The sequence below is a fragment of the Ranitomeya imitator genome, chromosome 4 (assembly GCF_032444005.1).
Source record: "Ranitomeya imitator isolate aRanImi1 chromosome 4, aRanImi1.pri, whole genome shotgun sequence".
In the NCBI taxonomy this organism is placed as follows: domain Eukaryota; kingdom Metazoa; phylum Chordata; class Amphibia; order Anura; family Dendrobatidae; genus Ranitomeya; species Ranitomeya imitator.
The window spans coordinates 174,650,251-174,669,621 of NC_091285.1; the positions used below are offsets into that span (position 1 = coordinate 174,650,251).

Genomic DNA, 19,371 nt, shown 5'->3' on the forward strand with positions numbered 1-19,371 from the left:
TGCCACCCCTGTAGTCACGGTGCTATCCCTGTAGTCTCGGTGCTATCCCTGTAGTCACGGTGCCACCCCTGTAGTCACGGTGCCACCCCTGTAGTCACGGTGCCACCCCTGTAGTCACGGTGCTATCCCTGTAGTCATGGACACACAGCCCCCCGTTGCGCCTCATCGCTACAGATGACAGGCTGGTGGGCGTGGTGTCGGGCCCCGCCCCCGGTGGTGGAGCGGTGGCGGCTCTGGATGCAGTCAGTCGTTTCGGGCTGTAGCGCTGCACGGAGGGAGGGTGCGGAGCAGCTGCCACACCGGGGATCGGCACACGGAGGAACTGCAACCCCGGGAGCAAGGGGTTAAATGGACCTTCACTGCCCGGGACAGGGTTCAGTGACATCGTCCCTCCGCCACCGGCTCTGCACCTTCTGTCATGGGGAATACGGCACACAAGACCTTGCCAGGTGAGGCGGTCCGGAGACGGGAGCACCGGGGACTGTGAGGGTTTATGTGCCGGGGAGACAGCTGTGCGGCTGCACACGGGCACCGGCCATGTAGGTGCAGTGCCCACCTGTGTGCCATGGCGGGGAGCAGTGTCAGTGGCCGCTCTGTAACGGCTCCGGGGAGTCACCTGTGGCGCCATTGGTCGGACGCGGTCCAGGTGCTCGCTTTGAATTTGGGCACCAACACACCTTCCCGTGCCACCTAATGCCAGACTGCCCGCTCCAGGCACAGCGCCTGCGTATACCGTGCGGGCGCCAGATGCCGAGGGGGGCACTATCTGCTATATGGGGGTATTGTATATAAGGAGGGCGGTGTTACCTGCTATATAGGGGGTATTGTATATAAGGAGGGCGGTGGTATCTGCTATATGGGGGTATTGTATATAAGGAGGGCGGTGGTACCTGCTATATAGGGGTATTGTATATAAGGAGGGCGGTGGTATCTGCTATATAGGGATATTGTATATAAGGAGGGCGGTGGTATCTGCTATATGGGGGTATTGTATATAAGGAGGGCGGTGGTATCTGCTATATGGGGGTATTGTATATAAGGAGGGCGGTGGTATCTGCTATATGGGGGTATTGTATATAAGGAGGGCGGTGGTATCTGCTATATGGGGGTATTGTATATAAGGAGGGCGGTGGTACCTGCTATATAGGGGTATTGTATATAAGGAGGGCGGTGGTATCTGCTATATAGGGGTATTGTATATAAGGAGGGCTGTGGTATCTGCTATATAGGGATATTGTATATAAGGAGGGCGGTGGTATCTGCTATATAGGGGTATTGTATATAAGGAGGGCGGTGGTATCTGCTATATAGGGGTATTGTATATAAGGAGGGCGGTGGTATCTGCTATATGGGGGTATTGTATATAAGGAGGGCGGTGGTACCTGCTATATAGGGGTATTGTATATAAGGAGGGCGGTGGTATCTGCTATATAGGGGTATTGTATATAAGGAGGGCGGTGGTATCTGCTATATAGGGGTATTGTATATAAGGAGGGCGGTGGTATCTGCTATATAGGGATATTGTATATAAGGAGGGCGGTGGTATCTGCTATATGGGGGTATTGTATATAAGGAGGGCGGTGGTATCTGCTATATGGGGGTATTGTATATAAGGAGGGCGGTGGTACCTGCTATATAGGGGTATTGTATATAAGGAGGGCGGTGGTATCTGCTATATAGGGGTATTGTATATAAGGAGGGCGGTGGTATCTGCTATATAGGGATATTGTATATAAGGAGGGCGGTGGTATCTGCTATATGGGGGTATTGTATATAAGGAGGGCGGTGGTACCTGCTATATAGGGGTATTGTATATAAGGAGGGCGGTGGTATCTGCTATATGGGGGTATTGTATATAAGGAGGGCGGTGGTATCTGCTATATGGGGGTATTGTATATAAGGAGGGCGGTGGTATCTGCTATATGGGGGTATTGTATATAAGGAGGGCTGTGGTACCTGCTAAATAGGGGGTATTGTATATAAGGAGGGCGGTGGTATCTGCTATATAGGGGTATTGTATATAAGGAGGGCGGTGGTATCTGCTATATAGGGATATTGTATATAAGGAGGGCGGTGGTACCTGCTATATAGGGATATTGTATATAAGGAGGGCGATGTTACCTGCTATATAGGGGGTATTGTATATAAGGAGGGCGGTGGTATCTGCTATATGGGGGTATTGTATATAAGGAGGGCGGTGGTATCTGCTATATAGGGGGTATTGTATATAAGGAGGGCGGTGTTACCTGCTATATAGGGGGTATTGTGTATAAGGAGGGCGGTGGTACCTGCTATATAGGGGTATTGTATATAAGAAGGGCGGTGGTACCTGCTATATAGGGGGTATTGTATATAAGGAGGGTGGTGGTACCTGCTATATAGGGGTATTGTATATAAGGAGGGCGGTGTTACCTGCTATATTGGGGGTATTGTGTATAAGGAGGGCGGTGGTACCTGCTATATAGGGGTATTGTATATAAGAAGGGCGGTGGTACCTGCTATATAGGGGGTATTGTATATAAGGAGGGCGGTGGTATCTGCTATATAGGGATATTGTATATAAGGAGGGCGGTGGTATCTGCTATATAGGGATATTGTATATAAGGAGGGCGGTGGTACCTGCTATATAGGGATATTGTATATAAGGAGGGCGGTGGTATCTGCTATATAGGGATATTGTATATAAGGAGGGCGGTGGTACCTGCTATATAGGGATATTGTATATAAGGAGGGCGGTGGTACCTGCTATATAGGGATATTGTATATAAGGAGGGCGGTGGTACCTGCTATATAGGGATATTGTATATAAGGAGGGCGGTGGTATCTGCTATATAGGGATATTGTATATAGGAGGGCGGTGTTACCTGCTATATAGGGGATATTGTATATAAGGAGGGCGGTGTTACCTGCTATATAGGGATATTGTATATAAGGAGGGCGGTGGTATCTGCTATATAGGGATATTGTATATAAGGAGGGCGGTGTTACCTGCTATATAGGGGGTATTGTATATAAGGAGGGCGGTGTTACCTGCTATATAGGGATATTGTATATAAGGAGGGCGGTGGTATCTGCTATATAGGGATATTGTATATAAGGAGGGCGGTGGTATCTGCTATATAGGGATATTGTATATAGGAGGGCGGTGTTACCTGCTATATAGGGGATATTGTATATAGGAGGGCGGTGTTACCTGCTATATAGGGGGTATTGTATATAAGGGCGGTGTTACCTGCTATATAGGGGATATTGTATATAGGAGGGCGGTGTTACCTGCTATATAGGGGATATTGTATATAGGAGGGCGGTGTTACCTGCTATATAGGGGGTATTGTATATAAGGGCGGTGTTACCTGCTATATAGGGGATATTGTATATAGGAGGGCGGTGTTACCTGCTATATAGGGATATTGTATATAAGGAGGGCGGTGGTATCTGCTATATAGGGATATTGTATATAAGGAGGGCGGTGGTATCTGCTATATAGGGGATATTGTATATAGGAGGGCGGTGTTACCTGCTATATAGGGATATTGTATATAAGGAGGGCGGTGGTATCTGCTATATAGGGATATTGTATATAAGGAGGGCGGTGGTATCTGCTATATAGGGATATTGTATATAGGAGGGCGGTGTTACCTGCTATATAGGGATATTGTATATAGGAGGGCGGTGGTATCTGCTATATAGGGGGTATTGTATATAAGGGCGGTGTTACCTGCTATATAGGGGATATTGTATATAGGAGGGCGGTGTTACCTGCTATATAGGGGATATTGTATATAGGAGGGCGGTGTTACCTGCTATATAGGGGATATTGTATATAGGAGGGCGGTGTTACCTGCTATATAGGGGATATTGTATATAGGAGGGCGGCAGTCCCCTCTTGTATATAGAGGATACTAACTCTATGATATTGTATATAACGCTGCTCTCGGCTGCTGTTCTGCACTCCCATAAGAATGAATAGTGGCGGTGCACAGGATTGACCACCGTTCACATGTGATTCATCGAGGTGCCAGTTCTTGGGATCAGTGGGGGTCTCAGCGTTCAGACCTCCAGTGATTGGGCAGTTGTCCTCTTATGGATAGGAGATAACATCCACACTAGGTGTTGCCGTTTATGTGTGGATATACACGGCAACTTTAATATATTAGTGACATGTAAGGAATCAACAGTGATGGGCTAATAAGCCGTGCCAGTTATAAGTTTCCTTGTCACCTTCCGGCCATATTGCCCTCTGTTCAGTTGTGTAACCATGTGTTCTGCGCCATTCTAGGTTTGTGCCCATCTTCGCCCTTTCTCATGGCACTGTTGCTATTTTGTGAGAAGATCTCCCTGGACTCTATATATAGAGGCTGTAATACCATGGAATAAAATGGCATATTTCATATAGGGTTATGTGTAACTAGGGATTATGAAGATCAGCGGTCTCGGATACAGACATCATGACAACGTTCTTAACCATTTGTTAGCTTAGAGCCCATCTGTGTATTATCATGATTGAGGCACAATGTCTTAGGCAGTGGCCGGTGCTTGGGAATCGGATCATAGGGCTGTAGTGTTACAGTACATCGGGCACAGGGCATGGGCTGTGTACAAAGTAGGGTTATGCCTCTGTGAAAAGTTGGCATTCTGACACGAGCCATTATTCCTCTTGGAAGGATTAGACATGGGCCCCTATAAGAGGCGACAGATGCCACAAAAACGCTGCGGCCATTGTCCCACTCTAGTGCACATGTTGCACAAAGGCACAAGACAGCTGAGCCGCTGAAATGAGAGCACTTGCTGCAGACTAGAAGATCTCTACAAATCAGTTGCCACTTTGCCTTTTACGATAAACACAAGTCTGTTATATTGTTTCTACAGCTTGTGATTGACTTCTTGCATACTTTTTTATGGCCCCTTATAGTCCAGCAGGGTTGGAATCAGCATTGGCCGCCTACCCCTAGTCTCAGAACATTTTACTGTTGTGTTTTTTTTATTAATTTGTTATATATATATATATATATATATATATATATATATATATATATATATATATATATATATATATATATATATATATATTTATATATATATATATATTTATTTTTTTAGTTTTGATTACTTATTAGCAGGGCTGTGGAGTTGGAGTGCATTTTGGTGGAGTCGGTATAAAATGGACCTACTCTTAAAATATAAAATAATAAGTTGGGTGCAGTGCAGGATGTGCTATAAATGTTTTGATAAGAATTTGGTAATGTTATGAAATGTCCTGTATTGTTTGTTCTGTTCCTGATCTAAGGATTTTGTCTGTTAGAGGAGGTGAATCTGTGCTGCACTTTATGTACATGCTCAGTAGTGACCAGGGCTGTGGAGATGAATCTGTGCTGCACTTTATGTTCATGCTCAGTAGTGACCAGTGCTGTGGAGATGAATCTGTGCTGCACTGTATGTACATGCTCAGTAATGACCAGTGCTGTGGAGATGAATCTGTGCTGCACTTTATGTATATGTACATGCTCAGTAGTGACCAGTGCTGTGGAGATGAATCTGTGCTGCACTTTATGTACATGCTCAGTAGTGACCAGTGCTGTGGAGATGAATCTGTGCTGCACTTTATGTACATGCTCAGTAATGACCAGTGCTGTGGAGATGAATCTGTGCTGCACTTTATGTACATGCTCAGTAGTGACCAGTGCTGTGGAGATGAATCTGTGCTGCACTTTATGTACATGCTCAGTAGTGACCAGTGCTGTGGAGATGAATCTGTGCTGCACTGTATGTACATGCTCAGTAATGACCAGTGCTGTGGAGATGAATCTGTGCTGCACTGTATGTACATGCTCAGTAGTGACCAGTGCTGTGGAGATGAATCTGTGCTGCACTGTATGTACATGCTCAGTAGTGACCAGTGCTGTGGAGATGAATCTGTGCTGCACTGTATGTACATGCTCAGTAGTGACCAGTGCTGTGGAGATGAATCTGTGCTGCACTGTATGTACATGCTCAGTAGTGACCAGTGCTGTGGAGATGAATCTGTGCTGCACTGTATGTACATGCTCAGTAGTGACCAGTGCTGTGGAGATGAATCTGTGCTGCACTGTATGTACATGCTCAGTAGTGACCAGTGCTGTGGAGATGAATCTGTGCTGCACTTTATGTACATGCTCAGTAGTGACCAGGGCTGTGGAGATGAATCTGTGCTGCACTTTATGTATATGGTCGGAGTCATGGAGTCGGAGTCTGCGGTTTCTTGAAAAGTATAATGTTACAGGGTATATACACTAGATTACTTGTTAGGGTGTTGATCTAGGGAACTAGTCTGATTGCCGTATGTGGAGTCGGGAAGGAATTTTTTTCCCCAATGTGGAGCTTACTCTTTGCCACATGAGTTTTTTTTTGCCTTCCTCGGGATCAACATGTTAGGGTATGTTAGGTTAGGCTATGGGTTGAACTAGATGGACTTATAGTCTTCCTTCAACCTTAATAACTATGTTACTATGTTTGACTTACTAACTCCACAGCCCTGGTTATTAGCATCCATTCTCTTGTCATGGTGTGATGCCTGGTATGTGTAGAATAGACCTAGCCTGAAGATAGTTTGTCTTTGGGGAATATATCCTCCAGTAAAGGATAGTCTTCCACTACGAAGGCTGCCAGCATGAGGACAATGAGGACCCCTAGCAGATGGTCTCCTTACATTGTGAGCTAGCTCTCTAGATAAATCCTAGCTGCTGAGCCATGGCACCTGAAAGCTGTTGATGTTAAAAGGTACGCAATGAATTGTATGTCTATCTGGTAAAACATTTACACTGTCCAGTAATTAGTGGGTTAATTCTGTCTTCCTTTGTCCTTGCAGCCTGTGACAATTTTTTATGATTCAGCTTAGGGTATTATTAATTAGTGTTATTATTAGGTTCATTAAATTGAATTATTAGTGATTTCCTGATAAAATAAATTATATCACGTTTTATATAAAATTAGTGGACTGTGAGAAATGCTGCCCCCTATTGTATAGATTTTGGGAAGTCAGCAGCAGTGTTGTGTATTAGACATGATCGACTATATTCATGTGAACAGTAGCCATGAAACGAACGGATCCAGGATGTGAACCCCACAGTACGCGGATGGTCTCCATGTTGCAACCATGTAGCGTCCGCTCGAAACAGTCTCCTAATTGGACCTACTCCCATTCATAAGTAACAGATGTCCCACGACGGACATTACACTTGTATAAATGCTTTTTTTGGTCACCCAAGATTCTTCCTTCACTTTCTGTGTAGTTCTTCTGCATGGAGTAAAACGTCCAAATGTAATGAAGAGGCACATGAACAGTTGTCATATCGACATTCTAAAATGAATCAGCATCGCAGTATTGAATGGAATCTGTCGTTTTGGCTCTGCAGCCCTATGCAGACTTATGCATCTCCATGGTAACTATTAACAAATAAGACATCTGGTATAAACTGATCCTGCAGTCCTACTTTCTTCCATCTGTTCTCTTTATGCCTGCTTACATGCAGGATGTTCCCGAGAAGCGGGGGCTGATGGAAGAAGGTATGACTGCGGGGTTAGGCTACACAGGTGCCTGTCGTCTGATACCATGGTGATGCATTGGCTCGCATCCGAGCTTTAGAAGCAGAACGCTAGAAGATTTCTAATCAGAACCTATCACAAACTCGCTTTTTTGCATTCTAAATGCATTGATGCAATGTACAAAATAGTTTGGAAGGTGGATATTTGATAACCTGGAGATCTGCATCCTAAAGCCTTGTTCAGAAGTTTTTTTTTTCTTATATCTAAAAGGAAAAATAAATCCCCGTTTTCATCAGTGTGGATCCGCTTTCCAGCAGTGTTCGGTCAGTGTGTTAGTTTATACCATCAGGGATTTTCTCATAGGGAATACAAAAGAATTGCAAAGCTTCTCCTTCCCATTACAGGACCCATAGACTTGTATAGGTGAGTTTTTAAAAATAGGTGTGTCTCTGATTAATTTATTTTTTTTTTTTGTGAACAAACGAACCTGGACATGTGAACAGCTCCATACACTATAATGGTTACTTGTTCTATCTGGGTAAGGCACAGATACAATACTTGATAAACTGACGTCTGAATTAAACTTTGCCTTTATTTTATATGTTACAAAGTAGGTTTGTTGTTGGATCCTTTTTTATGTTAAAGATATTGGGCCCAATTCATGAAAGCTTTCACGCCAGTTTCTCCCAGCTCCGGATATGGAGGGGTATGTGGGTGCTCTTGTCAGATCCATGACTAGTGGCAGCGTTCACTTCGCCATGAATCTTACTAGGAATGGTGGTGAGGCGCACACGGAGGTGCATGTCCCTCCTGAGTAATCTCTTCCTAATATAGCAGTATTCCATGGCCATTGTTAGCGCAGCCCTTCTCGGACTGCACAGGCCTCCTAAAATGGCTCTTCCAATTGACAAACGCCGCACGTAGCACAGCTGCTGTTCACTTGAGGGAGGCCGATGGACAGGTCTGGTCACATACTTGTCCCTCAACTGTGAGAGATAAAGTAGCCAAGCCCTTATTGTCTAAGGGGGAAGTCAACGTGCTTCCAGCCCCTTCATCTGAAGAAGGTCTGAAAATGTCTGTAGGTGCTCCTTTGGGATACTTACTCAAAGGCTATGTGCACACTGAGTAGTCTTGTTGAGTTTTTGGAACTGAAACCGAGCAGAAACTTTAGCATTTTGTAGGAGGATTTGGAAAGGTTCTGCTCTAAAAGCGCCCCAAAAACCCGTCAGAGTGCATATACCCTAAGAGGCCCTGGTCTACATGAGCTCGTATGTCAGAACAATATATTGAAAGTGTGGATTGATGTAGGAGATTACGATGTTCCATGAAATGCTATGCAGTAAGAAAAAATATAGAGTGAAGTTTCCACTGACCACCATCCAACGTAACCTATAGGTCAGGAGATATGGCCAACATATAAAACCTGATTGATGGCTTTAATTTTAGGTGCAGGCCACTCACACTAAATAGCCACCTGACAGATTCCCATACCATTCCTCCAATATTACATGGAACCAGATGGAAGCCTCTTCTAGACGCATGGCTTCCTAGCGAGAATACTGTGCCGTATGGAGACACCATGTGTTGACACACAGCGTCCTTGCATATGGCTTTGCTTCGGGCTTGAATTACTTTCCCTTGTTAGTTCATTGCCTCGTCTTATTTCTGTGAAGCCCGTCTTAAATATGTGCCCTGCATCAATGCACTACACGCGAGGTTCTTGGAGACATCATTGGGCTTTTCATGTTTCGGTAACAGAACAGTGTTTACATGCTTGTTTCTCTTTAATGAGGTTTTATGAGCCTCCGTACTTATTTTTTGCCAAGAGTGATTAATTAAATTAATCCTCTACAGGCTGCTGAACGTCTGCGTGATAAGTAAGATGGAATTTGTTAAAATGAACACGCGTACTGTCCTATTATTGGTGTCATATAGCTGGTGCCCTGTAGTCTACAAAAGAACAATTTACCAAAAATAAAGTTTTTGTTCTTTACTATACAACATAGTCCTTTTTGTTAGTTTTTATGTTAAGCCCATTGTACTGTTAGGATTACTAATATGTAGTTATTTAAAGGGAATCTGTTAGCAGGTTTTTTTTTTCTACCTCATCTGAGAGCAGCATGTTGTAGGCCAAGAGACCCTGATTCTAACGATGTATCACTTAGTTTAGTGGGTGCAATGGCCCTGACACAGAGTTCCTAGTTTTAGCATGAAGCAGAGCTGAGAAAGCTGACCCCGCCCACACCAGGCTCTGTGTACTCTATAGACAGTGAGCTGCTTATCACAGGAGGGGGCGGAGTCTGACTAGCAAGCACTGCTGTAACTTCTGTAGTCCCCACAATGATAATCACCAAATGATTAAACCTTCAGTGTAAGTTAACGGCAGCACACATCTGACATGTGTCATATCGTTGAAATCTGTGTTTAAACCCCTACCTCATGCTGTCCTCAGATTACATAGCAAAATCCTTTTGACAGATTATTTTAAGGTGAAACCTGTCAACCACTCCTGTTCTGGTAAATGCTTATATTACTGATGGATGGAAATAAGAATTCTAGAGTATCTTTTCTGGTTATTCTGGATCGTTCTGATTTTCTTATCATTCGCCTAAATATTTATGAATAAATTGACAATTGGGCATTACCATTCTCTTTGTTAAAGGGGTGTGTCCCTACACAATCTAATATTATTCACCCTGATTGGGCAGTTTGGGGACGTGTATGGACACACACCAACTGCTAAGTTGTTAATTTATTATTACTTTTCTCTTGAGAATAACTGAAGAACGACAAAATATAGAGTTCTATGAAAAGCTGCTCCAGAACTATTACTTCATGAAGTATATACCGTAAGTATTTTGCTAAAATGAGCATTTCTGGAGAGCTGACAAGTCCTCTTTGAATCTGTTTTCCTGGAAAACCCTTTAAAGTTGCCAAGCAAACGAGTTGTGTTAGTTCTCTGACCTTAGGTTATATAATGAAAGAAAACCAAACCTGTTTGATATGCATTGAACTTGTCTCGGTAGAAGCCATGCATGCTGCTGTTTTCATTACTATCCTGACACATGGAATGATGTCAAATGGAAAAACACACGGATATACAGTATTACCATGTGAAAGAGAGATACTACCATACGCCATTTCTCCCTGCACTGGAAATACAAGGCATAGGGCTATACTTCAACCCGATTGTGCAAATTCTAGGGAAGATGGCAAATGGCAAGGATCTTGTCCCACATTTTCTCCAACTGCTCAGCTAGTTATTTGCCAACTTTTACACTTTTCATCCATGTAGAACCCCTTGGGGTATGAACTTTACGGAGTCAATAAATTGAATATTAAATAAAATTAATAATTCTCCAATTGTCCATAGCATTACGTTGATTGTCTTGTGACAATGGCACCTATCAAGGTGGGATCCGTTGGCCACCAAGTGAACCGTCAGTCCTCGAAGTCATTGTGTTTGAAGTTAAAAAATGAACAAGGGGTAAGTATTCACAGAACTTTAACAAGAGCCAATTTGCGATGGCCAGATGGGCTACAGTATCTCCGTAAAGTGGTCTATTACTAGTGCCTACAAAAAAGTGGACCAAAGAAGGACAGTCGGTGAACTGGCCAACAGAATCATTGGCTTCCACAAGTCTCACTGATGCACTTGTGGAATGAAGGCTAGCCACTTCATCCATTCACAGAGATCTTCAGCTGAAAATGTTAATGCTGGATATAATCAGGGCTGTGGAGTCGGTAAGCCAAACCTCCGACTTTCCATGACACCGGCTCCGACTTCAAAATGGTCTCTGACTCCACGGCTTTGGCTCCACAGCCCTGGATATAATAAAGGTATCAGTTCTCAGCATACTAAGTAGCCACGGACTAGTCAGAAGCCCACGCCAACCTCTGTCCACCCCTGAAGGCGCTTACAATAAGCATGTGAGCATCAGAACTGGAGCGATGGAAGAAGGTGGCGTGATCCAATAGATGTGGACAGCTAGTTGTGGAGTCACATACCTAGACATGAGATAGGATACACTATTGGAAAAAGACAGGCTGGTGGGGACAGTGTGAAGCTCTGGGCAATGTTCTGCTAGGGAACCTTGGTGCCTGGTATTCATTGCAGTGTTACTTTGACATGTACCACCTACCTAAACAATGTTGCACAGCAAGTACACAATTTCATGCCAATAGTATTTTTTGAAGGCAGTGGCCAGGATAATTTGCGCTGCCACACTGGAAAAAGAGTTCTGGAATATGACAGAGGCCAATGTTTTACCGTGGCCTCTAAATTTCCTAGACCAAGAATCTGTGGTATATGATGGAATGACAGGTCTGATTTGTGAAGCTATCCCTTTCAATTGAGAGCTGCGAGCTGCTACCGTCTTAGTGACGGATATTACAGAACACCTTCTCAGGTCTTGTGGAGTCAATATCTTGACAGCTCAGAGAAGATGCCTTGGCAACATAAGGGGGACCTTTTGCAAGTTGGTGGCTGAAAAGGGCTCATCCACCTTTTTAAGGATCATTTTTTAACTTAAATTCTTGTCTTTGGAACTAAAGTTCATTTTTGTAATGCGGTTTCATTCATCAGCAGCGCGTACCTTATATAGTGTCAGTGTTGCGCCGTCTATTGCTTGATCAGGATATATTTAGTTATATTACTGGTAAATAGAATTTTTTTTATTTTTTTTTTGCAAACTATAAAAGTATTTTTTGGGATTATTTTAGAAAGTTAAGGATTTTTATTATGGAATGTAATTACTAATGAGACATGAAATGGATATTTTATGGTTACCAAATTCTTAGTTGGACTGGATTCTTTTTTCTTTCTATCGGTAGTCCTACAATGCAATCAATAAAGGCTCGGACAACCCATTGTGCCATGCGGCATGCATTGTGCAACGCCTGTGTAACTGACCCATGAAGAGTAATTCACAAACTATGAAGAAATGAGTGACGTGGTAAATTACATTGCATTACTTATCTTGCATAGATCCAGAATTAGTTCAGAGTTGCATCTTGCGGTCATTGGACGCATTCATCAAGTCATCAAACATTGGACGTAGTATTTATAGTGGTATATTTTTGTGTTAGCATCAGCATCATCGGCTTGCTTGGCTCACTTGGCAAAATATTCTTCTTATATAGATATAGAATAGTTATTCTATTAACGTTATAATGTATGATGAGCGTGATGGTTAATTGTACAGCAACGGTGTCATTGAGCTTCTGTTACCTTGCTGATAATTAGTCTTGGAGAACTCTTTGAGCTCCTCTTCTGGGGATTTCCTCCATCCCTGTTTCTTCAAAAAGTTACATAAAATGGAGAATTGTGTGTGATTGATGTTAGCGGCTTTATATTGCAGACGTTCCTCTGGGTTTTCTAAATGTATTAGTGATTCACGAACCGTAGTTTGAAGATGAATCAGACTTGAATATTCAAGGTTTTCATTTAAACCCCTGACTGCTATCCTCATTTTAGGCACCTAGATGGGTATGGCTATGTGTAAATACCATATATGTCCATGGCATGACTTTTTGAACTTTTAGGACCTCTACACTCCTCAACACTGAAATTGCTACACCAAGATGGAAAGTCATAGAATTTTGGACATCACAGGGTTGAAAGACCTGGTAATGGTGTGAACAAGATGAAGAAATGGAAAGAAAGTTTTCCAAACATTTCGATTTCTTTCCATGTCTTTTCCCTTCTTGGTGTTGCAGTTTCAATGTTGAGGAGTGTGTGTATACATACAGTAGCGGTAAATACATTTTACAGTTGGTCATAAACACCGAGATATTTTCCGTGCCAGTGTCACATGTTAGTAGCCTTGGTAGAATAATCAGTAACGTGGTAGGTGTACAGGAGGTCCTATCGAAGCGTTTTGGTATCGTACATAGACTTGTTTCCACTACTTCTAGTCTGGAGGCCCCATACACATTAGATGTTTGGCCAGTCCTGAACAAATATGGAGGCTCAGCTGACTTTTTCCTTTATTGTGTATGGGGGTATTAACTTCCATTGAGATTTTGCTTTGGCTTCTTCATCAGAGTCAGTGGTAAACGGTCAGTGGTGTGGAAATCCCAAATGGATGATTTGGTTATAGGCCCTTGTATAGAATAGTTACATATTAGTAAGGGCAGGAATAGTCAACTGCATACATTTCATATTCATAAATATGCCTTTGGCTCGTAATCTGGGGGTAGGTACATTAACTTTAAACTATACTCAAGATAGATTAAGAACGCAAAAAAATTACTCAATTCCGGTTTTGTAAGAAATCATTTATTGAAACCAATAAAGCCCATATTGTTTCGTCTTTTTCGTCCCTGTTGGTGCGCCATGGCACGTAATATCTTGTACACCATGCCTTTGCTTTTTAATAACCCGGGCCGGAGGGAAGACTGAAAGACAGAGGCTCTTTATGAATTTTTGCCAAGGGGATGTCGTCGCTGAAGTATTACTTTGTAAACATCCCAAATTTAATTAGCAGGAATCCTTTCCTCTTCCCAAGGCTGGAGATAACATGGATCACTTGACTGCCATAGAGCAAATCAATCTCAGACAAAGCTGGACATGTAATTGGAAAGGATGTCTGGACGCCCTGTGGTTATTAACTAGAAAAAAATGCCAATGATCACTACATTCAAGAACTACTTCTAGACGGACGTGGTCTTCATGGTGGTCGGTTATTTTCCATAGGGCGACAAAATCAGCTCTGTATGGATTACAATGGCTATCTATTAAGCAAATTTACTCTCACAAGATGAAACATTTGTTAAAATATAGTAATGGTTAAAAACGGAAAATGCGTTGTACCCTTTCCTTCAAGCTCCATAGAATAATGGTGTGACGGAGACTGTGGTTATGTAGGTGCAGGGTGCTGCCATTGTTGATCATTCGAGTGCATCGGTACATTAACGTTGAAGTCTTGTGTGGCGTCGACACTTACTGACAGACCGAGCCATGACTTGTCTTATCACCAAGATGAATTAGGAGAACACTGTGTCAAACTGTTCTTCTGCACTGTGGATATCTAGGAGTACAGATCTACTTGGCAAAGTGGAGTGACGACATTAGCTAAAAGGAAAGCAGAAGAGTGTCGGCTTGGTCTTCTGGTCATAATTCTTTATTCTACCGCAGCTTTTCAAGACCATACATGGGTATTAAGGAGCAAAATAATAGATGAAAATTATCATTCTAAACTGGACCATTTAGGAAAGTTTTACTTTAATATTATAAGCTTACCTGATTTTCTAGATGTTGGAAAATAAGGTCTGCAATTACTGCTTGCATTCTCTTTTTGCAACAACTGATGCAGTGGTGAAAGTAACAACTTTCTTGTAATTAATGAAATGGCAAGATATTGGTAACAATTTGTGATCATATCGGGTTTGTGTTTTTTTATTTTTTTTGTTTTTTTTTTATTTTTTTTTTTTTTATTGCAAACAAGGTTTAGAATCACATGTACAGCACCATGGAATAAATGGCGCTAGAATAATAATACATTTTGGCCACCACAGTTTGCACATCTATGTCCCAGGACAGTCACATGTGACAGATTTGCTGCAGCAATGTCTGTTTCTAAAGACCATGGATTTCTGCACATCCCTAAATATGGACTGAACAGTGAGAGAAACTTTTGCGACAAATTTGCGTAGAATATATTCTTAGGGTATGTTCCCACAGTCAGTAAACGTTGCGGGTTGGACGCAGCGTACATCCACAGTGTGCAACCCGCAGCGGCCAGTTGTTAAAGCATAGTGAATGGGATTTCAAGACATGCGGATTCGCCGTGGAGACGGACATGCGGCACGTCTTTCCAGACCTCAGCCTGTCAATTTATCATGTGGAGACACAAATGTCGCCAATACAATATTTTGGACATGGTGAACCCACACGGTTCAATTGATAACTGGAATCACCTGCATTTAATAGCCTGCAGCGCTTTGGACACAGCGGACAAGTGCTGCGTCCAAAGTGCTGCCGATTACGGACCGTGGAAACGTAAAAGGTTTATCTACAACTCACTCATCTCAACTGCTATATTTCCACTTCTAAATTAACAGCCTATAGTCGACTCTGGTGCCGATGCCGTTTCATTCTCAAACTGGCACTCAGAAGAGGTGAGATCTGCTGCTCTATAATATCTTCCAGATATCATTTTTTTATGACTGAATTGTTTGGCTACAGGGCTCTCGTGACATAACGTTATGCAATCCCCGGGCTAGCCAGTGCCATCATGAATGGTGCTCGTATTGGAGATAAGTATAGGCTGTAATGCTGACTTCTATAAGGGGCCGTGTCTCTTGCCATGGGCCCCTAGACATAATTTTCTCTCTTAAGTGGTCAGTTTATCACTGGTACCAAACACTGCTATGGAAAGAATCCCACGACGTCTAGCTCTCTCCTCTCCGGAGATGTCTGTTGTAGTAATTACCTGCACTTTTTATTACAACATTTTTGGAACATTATTTCTTAGAACTTTGCGTAGTGTCATTCCTCTATTATTCCTTTTTAGAAATTTCGGAATTAATCGATAACTGCATGTTTCTATTCACTTGTCAAATGGGCGTATCTCTACATTGTCACCTCTGACTGGCTAGTGCAAGATTGTGTAGGGGCACGCCTCCAACTGGAAACACCCAGTTGTCATTTCATGCCTACATTCCTAGGAGTGATAACAGAGGAACGTTATGATTTCTAAGAAAAAATAGCTGTAGAATTGTTAGTTCTTGCCAGTTGGTTGTATCTGAGTAGTGATGTCAGGAGAGCGGACCGTCTCCGTGTACAGTGTGTGTCGTCTTCTGTAATGCACTTGTATGATTACTGCTGCAGACGGCACCCGGGAGTCTCAGGTTATTAGCCTAGTCTTGCCCAGTAAAGGCATTTATTTACTCACGGGAAAATATGTCCACCTCTCCTTTTTTGGCAGGTTTGTTTCTTGCATTGCCGTTTGAACTCCTACTCCACTCATGATAATGAAGCAAATCTGGGCCATCTTCATTTAAAAATAAACATATCAAGTGACGCGCTGCTGCGGGGGGAGGTGTGGATCCAAATAATTTGTATGTATGAAGCAGCAATTCTCCATGCCAGAAAGATGCTTCTTGTAAATCAGTATGAGGTGGGAGAGTCCTTCCTGTTTTTAGACTTGGCGCAAAACAAACTTTCCAAAACCGCCTGTTGGGATAAAGGGGAGGAAGCGGTCAACATCCTGACCAGTTATTTAATAATTTCTTTTTTTTTTATGATCTTAATATCTGGATAAGGTTAGCAATGTTTTCTGGCGACTAACAAATTCCCATGTGAAACATATCTTGCATTTGAGCAGCAGAGAACAAAGCTTTGACCTTGATGGACACAAGTTTATTACTGAATGAAAACACCTTTTATTTATGTACGAAGAAGCCATTCCTTCTGCTGAAGGAAAAACTACTAAGGAAGTGACTGGACATAAAGTGTGGAGCAAACAAAAATAGTCTCATGTGTGATTGTCCTTTTTACCGCGCCTTTGCTCAACAGAACTTACAAAATGTGGGTATCTGGGTGCATTTCAGTCTAGAGTCCTTGGGTTTCAAGGTATAATTCTGTGCTCCAGATTACAAGAGCATCAATTGTAATGTCATAGACAGTCATGAGAGCCATAACGTTGGGAACAACAACCTTTGTCACAAGTTTGAGAATCCTTCACCCCAACGTACCCAAATTGTGTCCATTGATCACTGTTTGGATCCACCCAAGTATGGGGAGACATGGATTGCTTGGTGAAAGATAGACTGCTGCTACAGTGGGGCAAAAAAGTATTTAGTCAGTCAGCAATAGTGCAAGTTCCACCACTTAAAAAGATGAGAGGCGTCTGTAATTTACATCATAGGTAGACCTCAACTATGGGAGACAAACTGAGAAAAAAAAATCCAGAAAATCACAGTCTGTTTTTTTATCATTTTATTTGCATATTATGGTGGAAAATAAGTATTTGGTCAGAAACAAACAAAGAAGAAGTTACAGGTCTGTGAGAGCCAGAAATCTTGATTAAGAGTCTCCTCTTTCCTCCACTCAGTACCTGTAGTAATGGCACCTGTTTAAACTTGTTATCAGTATAAAAAGACACCTGTGCACACCCTCAAACAGTCTGACTCCAAACTCTACTATGGTGAAGACCAAAGAGCTGTCAAAGGACACCAGAAACAAAATTGTAGCCCTGCACCAGGCTGGGAAGACTGAATCTGCAATAGCCAACCAGCTTGGAGTGAAGAAATCAACAGTGGGAGCAATAATTAGAAAATGGAAGACATACAAGACCACTGATAATCTCCCTCGATCTGGGGCTCCACGCAAAATCCCACCCCGTGCGGTCAGAATGATCACAAGAACGGTGAGCAAAAATCCCAGAACCACGCGGGGGGACCTAGTGAATGAACTGCAGAGAGCTGGGACCAATGTAACAAGGCCTACCATAAGTAACACACTATGCCACCATGGACTCAGATCCTGCAGTGCCAGACGTGTTCCACTGCTTAAGCCAGTACATGTCCGGGCCCGTCTGAAGTTTGCTAGAGAGCATTTGGATGATCCAGAGGAGTTTTGGGAGAATGTCCTATGGTCTGATGAAACCAAACTGGAACTGTTTGGTAGAAACACAACTTGTCGTGTTTGGAGGAAAAAGAATACTGAGTTGCATCCATCAAACACCATACCTACTGTAAAGCATGGTGGTAGAAACATCATGCTTTGGGGCTGTTTCTCTGCAAAGGGGCCAGGACGACTGATCCGGGTACATGAAAGAATGAATGGGGCCATGTATCGTGAGATTTTGAGTGCAAACCTCCTTCCATCAGCAAGGGCATTGAAGATGAAACGTGGCTGGGTCTTTCAACATGACAATGATCCAAAGCACACCGCCAGGGCAATGAAGGAGTGGCTTCGTAAGAAGCATTTCAAGGTCCTGGAGTGGCCTAGCCAGTTTCCAGATTTCAACCCTATAGAAAACCTTTGGAGGGAGTTGAAAGTCCGTGTTGCCAAGCGAAAAGCCAAAAACATCACTGCTCTAGAGGAGATCTGCATGGAGGAATGGGCCAACATACCAACAACAGTGTGTGGCAACCTTGTGAAGACTTACAGAAAACGTTTGACCTCTGTCATTGCCAACAAAGGATATATTACAAAGTATTGAGATGAAATTTTGTTTCTGACCAAATACTTATTTTCCACCATAATATGCAAATAAATTGTTAAAAAAACAGACAGATGTGATTTTCTGGATTTTTTTTTTCTCAGTTTGTCTCCCATAGTTGAGGTCTACCTATGATGTAAATTACAGACACCTCTCATCTTTTTAAGTGGTGGAACTTGCACTATTGCTGACTGACTAAATACTTTTTTGCCCCACTGTATATCCCAGCGTATTGGTGGTAATTGAGATGGCACTGTGTGACCCACAGGGTACGGCGATAAGCGATTTAACAGAGTTGGAACCAGTTGGATTATTTGCAACTTGTCACTTGCGGCAAGCGGCAGATCGTAATTCTTTCCCATTCACCGGTACTACATTGCAATGAAGCAGTGCCATAGGGATCTTTGATCTGTGTCACTGCCAAAGTCGCACCAGCCTAATACGAACAGATTTGATGGAGATGTAACCAAGCCTACAAGCAGGCTGCTTTTACTTCCCGGGTAGTCATGATGGTTATTATTAGGTCTTGCGTTCCTGAACCAGTGAGTCTGTGCGTGTTGTCTCGCTGATTATGCAGAATGTAATGTTGAAATTCTGGTTTGGCTTATTTTTCAGTACTTTTCAATAACTACTTGAAGCTTTTAGATCTGATGCAGGCAAAAAGTAACGTAAATGAGTA

The 19,371-nt window shown here is 42.7% G+C and overlaps 1 protein-coding gene across 1 annotated transcript in view; it reads left to right on the top strand.

Annotated features, from left to right (window-relative positions):
- Positions 1–215: 215 nt before the first annotated feature.
- The window catches only part of NEURL1B (neuralized E3 ubiquitin protein ligase 1B), a 75,972-nt gene continuing 56,816 nt past the window's right edge, over positions 216–19,371 (top strand). Inside the window, exon 1 of the mRNA XM_069764103.1 lies at positions 216–449. Within this exon, the coding sequence (XP_069620204.1) occupies positions 419–449 (31 nt within the window). The 5' untranslated portion in view covers positions 216–418. The remainder of the gene's footprint in view (positions 450–19,371) is intronic.